The 6,338-nt window shown below is 67.2% G+C and overlaps 2 protein-coding genes across 3 annotated transcripts; one reads left to right on the top strand and one right to left on the bottom strand.

Annotated features, from left to right (window-relative positions):
- Nucleotides 1-581: 581 nt before the first annotated feature.
- GPX4 (glutathione peroxidase 4) lies at nt 582-2,664 on the bottom strand. Its single transcript, XM_082331280.1, has 7 exons — nt 2,592-2,664; nt 2,262-2,356; nt 1,911-2,055; nt 1,677-1,828; nt 1,539-1,563; nt 1,150-1,209; nt 582-837 (listed from the first exon to the last, which is right to left on the bottom strand). Exons 1-7 carry the CDS (start codon nt 2,661-2,663, stop codon nt 805-807), a joined length of 582 nt encoding a protein of 193 aa, XP_082187406.1. The 5' UTR covers nt 2,664; the 3' UTR covers nt 582-804.
- Nucleotides 2,665-3,116: 452 nt separating this feature from the next.
- Nucleotides 3,117-5,994, top strand: POLR2E (RNA polymerase II, I and III subunit E). Of its 2 annotated transcripts, none has more exons than XM_082331279.1 (8): nt 3,117-3,234; nt 3,397-3,571; nt 3,685-3,800; nt 4,235-4,315; nt 4,532-4,590; nt 4,769-4,847; nt 5,289-5,368; nt 5,830-5,994. In XM_082331279.1, the coding sequence occupies exons 1-7, from the start codon at nt 3,178-3,180 to the stop codon at nt 5,352-5,354; spliced, it is 633 nt and encodes a 210-aa protein (XP_082187405.1). In that variant the 5' UTR covers nt 3,117-3,177; the 3' UTR covers nt 5,355-5,368; nt 5,830-5,994. The 2 variants fall into 2 exon arrangements, with proteins under 2 accessions (XP_082187405.1, XP_082187404.1); XM_082331278.1 differs by having other exon boundaries at nt 5,675-5,994.
- Nucleotides 5,995-6,338: the final 344 nt, after the last annotated feature.

Genomic DNA, 6,338 nt, shown 5'->3' with positions numbered 1-6,338 from the left:
AGATGCTGGCGCTCCCCGGGCTTGGCCAGACAAGGCTGCGCCTTTGCAAGCGCCAACAAGCTGCAGCCGAGGCTTCCCGAGGAGGATGGACGCGCCCGTGGTCCTGCACGCCGCAGTCAGACGCGGCTGGGCTCCGTGAGGCATTTCACCATGTCCCAACACGGCTCGGTTTTGTTTTGCAGTAATTGCTGCTGGCCGCGGCTTGCGCCACTGCTGGAACCGTCCCCTTGGCTGCCCTGCGCGGGCCAGGAGGGCAGCGGGGCCGGGGGCTGCCGCTGGCAGCCTGCAGCTGCGTTCGGAGAAAACGAGCCCGGTGCCCGATCGGGGCAGCCGGGTCCCGGAGGGGACGCGCGCGCCTGCGCCAGCCGCTCGGCAGCAGCGGCTGACCCAGGATTTGTGTGCAATTCCCCCCTCAGCGCTAATGAGGATTATCCCTGCCGCGCTCGGGAGTTGTGTAAGCTCCTGGCTCCCCTGCAAAGCTCGGGGTTCGCACCAGGAGCGGCACAGCCGATCCAGCCCCCTCCGCCCCTCTGCCACCCAGCCAGACGCAACCGCTCATTTCTAATATGTTTATTGCAAGGGGACACGAGATCCTGCGTATTGCCCGGAGAAAAGGGCTGCCCAGCAGCGGCCGCCGGCCCCGTGAAGCCTTCTTCCAGCAGGTGCACGCCAAATCTTCAGGTCTGCCTCACCAGCAAGCTGGCTTGAAGACAGACCGTCATTGGGGCTGGAAGAGGAGCCCCCACGGGCAGCAGGAGGGCTGGCGCTGGGGCCCGGGGACAGCGCAGGGGGAGAGGAGCAGCTCTACAGGTAGGCAGGCAGGTCCTTCTCAATCGCCTGTGAGAAAGAAGGGAGCATCGCGCTTTGAGAACATCACTGCCCCAAAAACACGCCCAAAGCCGCCTCCGTCCCACGCCAGAGGGACGGCTCGGAACCACCTCCCCCCCGCACCGGGCACCCGCCCTCCCGGTGCCACAGCCACCCCCCCGCAGCACAGCGGTGCCCTGTCTCCCCTCGCCAAAGGGGGAAGAGAGCCGAGACGCGGAGCAGAGCCCGCTCGGGAGCGGCGCTCAGCCCCAGCACCGCCCAGCCCCAGCACCACCGCGGCCGGCTGAGCTCTAACACCAGCCGCGCCGGCAGCCGACTCACGTAGGGATCCTCCATCGGACTGTACCTCTTCACCACTTGGCCCTCCCGGTTGATGAGGAACTGTGGAAGGGAAGCAGCACCCAGGTGAGCGAGCCCAGCTGTAACAGGGGCTGCGCAGCCACGGCGGAGCAGCCCGGGGAGCCGCAGCCCCCGGCGGAGCGGCTCCCCCCTCAGCTGGTCACTGCTCCGCTGGGACCGGGCTGGAGGAGACCGGGCGGGGGGCCCCGGGAGCCCCTCGGGACGCCCCTACCCCGACAGCCAGGGTAACCGCACGAAGCGGAGCCTGCGCACGAGGATCCCTCCTCCCCGCGGCGCCGCAGGGACTCCCCACCGCCCCCCAAAGCGAGGCTGCGGCCAGGCGAGCCCGGGAGAAGGCAGCTGCGTCCTACCTTGGTGAAGTTCCATTTTATCGCACTGGGAAAGAAAAAACAGGAGTGAGACTGCGGCAGAACAAACCCCTTCCCCTTGCTGCAGCCGGGCCTCCCTGCCCGCCGGGGTGGCTCCCGCAGCCCCCCGCCCGCACTCACTTCCCCAGGGTGCCCCTTCCCTGGGGCTGGTCCTTCATCCACTTCCAGAGCGGGTGGGCGCTGTCCCCGTTGACGTCGATCTTGCTGTACATGTCGAACTTCACACCGTAGTTCTCAGCAAATGCCTTAATCTGAGCGTTGTCCCCGGGCTCCTGAGGAAGGCAAGAGAAGGAAGGGGGCTCCGCGAGGGCCCCGGGGCCGCACGGGGAGCCCCCGCCCCGCTCCCCCGCGTACCTGCTTTCCGAACTGGTTGCAGGGAAAGCCCAGGATGCGTAAACCCTTCTCAGCGTATCTGGCGTGCAAGTCGACAAGCTGAGTGTAGTTTACAGCGGTTTTTCCTCATTTTGAAGCTACGTTGGTGATGATGCAGACGTAGCCGCTGCGGGAAGGGCGCGGGTCAGCAGCGGCTCCCCGGCGGGAGCGGGAGAGGCCCCGGGCGGGGCGGGACCCCGCGCTCCCGGGTTGTGCAATCGGTCACCCCGCTGCGGCTCAGCGCCGCCCGGGGCCCTTTGAACCCGGTTCCTCCCCGCGGAGCCCTCGGCCCCGCGCCCCAAGGCCGAGCGGCGCCCGGCCCTTCCCTCCTACCGGTACTTCTCCAGGGAGACGTCGTTGCCATCGATGTCTCGGGCGTGGAAGTCATAGATGGCCTTGGCCGAGCGCCAGTCCTCCGCCTGGGCGCACTGCGGGGCCGCCGGGAGAGGCGTCAGCGGCCGCCGCGTCCCCTCCGGCCGGGGGGGAGCCCCGCAGCGACCGGTGCAGCTCCGCGCCCTTCGCGCTCCCCAGGCCGGGGGGGGCCTCGTCCGCCCCCCAGCCCCCGCCGCCCGCCCTGGGCGCCGCAGAGCCGCCCGGGGGAGCCCCGGCCCCCGGGGGAGCCCCGGCCCCCGCCGGCCTCGGCCCCCGCCGGGCCGCACTCACCATGCTCCGCACCGGGCCCCGCGCCGCCGCCCCGCACAGCAGCGCCCGCCGCGCCGCCCGACCCCATCCCATCGCGCCCCACCGCCCCCGGCCCCTCAGCCAATCGGCGTCCCGGACGCCAGGAGGCACCGCCCCCATGCGGCGGTACAGCCAATCAGCGCGCGGAAAGGCGTGCCCGACAGGTCGATGGATGGGAAGCTGACCAATGGAGAAGCGAGGCGGGCGGGGCGGCCGCGGGGGTGTTTATCGGTGGGGCGGGCGAGACCATGCGGGCGGGGGGCAGGGACAGACCACGGGGCGCGGGGGCGGGGTCCGGCCGCGGGGCGCTGCGGGCCGGGCCCCCCCCGCGGCGGCCGTTCCCCTCTGACCGGCGCTCGGGCCGCGGCCTGTCCGGAACCGCCCGGGGAACCGCCCCGCCTGCGGGAGAGGGACCCCGGCCCCCCCGCCCCGAACCAGCGGACTACAGCTCCCAGCAGCCCCCGCGGCCGCGGCCCCCGCGGCCGCCCCGGCGCCGCCTGTCGCCGCGCGGGCAGGCATTAGGGCGGGCGGCCCGCGGGGGCCTCGGGCGGCGTGGGCGGCGGGCGCCATGGACGACGAGGAGGAGACGTACCGGCTGTGGAAGATCCGTAAGACCATCATGCAGGTGCGGGCGGCGGCGGCGGGGCCTGGCGGGGCCTGGGGGGGCCGGCGGGGCCTGGGGGGCCGAGCCCCGGCGGGGGTGCGGGGCTGCGCGGCGGCCTGGCGGCGGCCGGCCCGGCCCCGGGGCCCGCGGCCGAGTCGCCTGACCCGAGGGCGCTCCCGGCAGCTCTGCCACGATCGGGGCTACCTGGTGACCCAGGACGAGCTGGACCAGACGCTGGAGGAGTTCAAGGCGCAGTTCGGTGACAAACCCAGCGAGGGCCGGCCGCGGCGCACCGACCTGACGGTGCTGGTGGCTCACAACGACGACCCCACCGACCAGATGTTCGTCTTCTTCCCGGGTGAGCGCGGCCCGGGGCCCCTCGGGGCTGGGGGGAGGGACGGCCCTGCGCTCCCGAGGGGCCGGCGGGGCGAGGGGGGCCCTCGGTAACCCTGGGGCCGAATCCTTCCCCAGAGGAGCCCAAGGTTGGAATAAAGACGATCAAGATGTACTGCCAGAGGATGCAGGAGGAGAACATCACCAGGGCGCTGATCGTGGTGCAGCAGGGCATGACCCCGTCGGCCAAGCAGGTACGCAGCCCTGGAAAGGAAGGCTGCCTCCCAGTCAGGGTCGCCGCGGGCGCTCGGCTTGTCCGTCTCGCAGCGCTGCTTTAGGTTAATAAAAGCCCGGGCTTTCCTTCCGGATGGAACCGCTCGCTAAAGCCTGTTGTGCCTTGGTCCAGGCTCTCGTTTAACGTGCAGATGCATTTAACCAGAACAACCGGTTCTGGTTCCGGAAGAACAGCCGGCGGCCCCTCGGTAGTCAGAGGGTGATGAGAGACGAGAGGACATCTGCCAGCGGTCAGGAGATCCGTGCGCTCTTTGCCTGCGTAGCTGCGTCCGTGTGAGCACGAGCGTGGCGATTGCACGCCCGCAGTGACCGGGGTTTATCGAGGAGCGGATCAGAGCGCAGGCAGGGTTGTCCCAGAGCAGCGCCGCGGCCTGACAGCGCTTTCCCTTTTCAGTCCCTGGTAGACATGGCTCCCAAGTACATCCTGGAGCAGTTCCTGCAGCAAGAGCTTCTGATCAACATCACAGAACACGAGGTGAGCCGTGTCGGGCAGCGGAGCGAGGGCGGGATGATCGCTTTTGTGCGGAGCCGTGCCTCGGGCTGCTCCCAGAGGCCTCGCGGCTGCAAGGCCGGGCTCAGTGACGCCCTTGTAGTTTTCTTCCTTACAGACGTTGCTTCTCCCGCTGCTGCGCGGAGCCGGTCGCCTCCTTTGCTTTCTGATCTTACACTCTCTCTCCCCTGTTGGTTGCAGCTGGTCCCGGAGCATGTCGTCATGACGAAGGAAGAAGTAACGGAGCTGCTGGCCAGATAGTATCCTTTGTTTGCTCCTTCCCTTCCCGCCTGGGTGCGATGCATCCTTGCTTTGGGCTGAACACGAATACCTCCGCCTGCGACGGTTTATTGCTTTGTCCCACGAGCTGTGGTAACGAGCGGGCACCTGGGCCGGTGGCGCGTTCTGCTGGGGGAGCGTCTCCTTGACCCTGCGCAGTAAGCTGAGAGAGAACCAGCTCCCGAGGATACAGGCCGGGGATCCTGTGGCCCGGTACTTCGGAATAAAGCGCGGTCAGGTAAGAGAGAAGTAGACTGGTGCAACAGTTTCCTGCAGGCAGGGCATGGAGCTGGGGTCCTCTGCAGCACTTCAGAACTCCTGGGGAGCGGAAAGGTTTCTCTTTCGAGCGTAGAAGCTGTTGTCGGTTCGGTACGGGTGTGCGTAAGCCGAGCCAGGAGACAGCAGTCGGCTCCTGCTGAATCGGCTGCTGACAGGCAGCGGCTGCGACGCCGGCCCCAGGCTCCGTCGTCTCCCCTGGCCCTGGGGGTGGCACTTCCACGCTGCGCCCCAGCCGAGGCAGGGAGCTCGGCGCCGGCCGCCTCTGTGGCTGCCGAGCGCCGCGGCTTTACAGCCACGCTCTCTGGGTCTGAGCGCGCGCCCGCCTTGGGCGGCGACGCCCTGCAGGGGCGACTGGCCGCCAGCTCCCCTCCCTCACGAGTTCCTCCTGTCGGCCTTCCAGGTAGTGAAGATCATACGACCGAGCGAGACCGCGGGCCGCTACATCACCTACAGGCTGGTGCAGTGATCGGGGGCTGTCGGGTAAGGCGGAGCGCGAAACCCTCTGGCTAGCGGAGGGCTGCGGGCAGCGCCGTAGGCTGGGGCTTTCCAGGACTGACTTGAAGTGAGCCGCCTCCAGGAAGAGATTAGCTCGGAACTTTAAATTGTTTGTGGAGGGAACTGTTGGCGGGAGGACGGACCGGAGCAGGGCTTGAGCAGTCCCTTGCCTCAGCATCCAGCATTTAGGGCGTGCCCGTCGCTGTTCGGGGCGTCGGTGGGCTCAGCCTCGGGAGCGGTCTGCTGAGCGAGGCCTGAGGTGATTCGCAGCCCGAGTTCTCTTTCTTCCAGGCGTGGAAGAGTTGTGTGACGCCTCCCGACCTTCCCACCCGCCGCCGATTTACAGGCACTCCGGATGTCTGCCTTCTCATAGATGGCCAAGAAAATTCTCTTTCCGTGTTGCTTCCATGCAGTTGTGTTACTTGGCCTAATTCCTTGTTTTCCAGCACGGACTTTGCTGTAGCTCCGTACTCTTCACTAAGGACTCGTGCCATGGAAGTAACCTGAAGCGACTGATTTGTGCAGGGAGGAAGCAAGTGGAAAAAGGCTTTTGCTTTCCTGCTTTATTTATAGGATCTTATTTTTAATAAAGGTTTGTATTCTCGCTGTTCCTCACTGGTACTGTATTTCTCGGCCTCTCCCTGTACCGGAGCCGCCTGGGGTTTGCAGGTTCCTGTATTTGTCATTCTGTGGAGGCTCTCCCCCACGGCTGAGCGAAGGGCCCTCCCCGCAGAGCGCGGCTCAGCTGCCCTGCGCAGTCCTGATGCTGCAGTTCAGGCTTTCCTCCTCGCTTACCTCATCGCCCTGCCCTCTGGCCCTTGTTTGGAGACCGCGGTGTTCAGATCGTGCAATGCAGAGTTGCTCATCGCCCCCCAGTCGCTTTCATTTTAATCTGTTCCAGGTCTCAAGGGTTTTTAAACTTCAGTTTACTTGCTAGAAATACTTGGAGCGCTTA

Source organism: Platalea leucorodia (genome assembly GCF_965183815.1).
Source record: "Platalea leucorodia genome assembly, chromosome: 21".
In the NCBI taxonomy this organism is placed as follows: Eukaryota; Metazoa; Chordata; class Aves; order Pelecaniformes; family Threskiornithidae; genus Platalea; species Platalea leucorodia.
The sequence above is the reverse complement of the archived record's forward strand: the minus strand, read 5'-3'. Positions and strand labels throughout refer to the sequence as shown.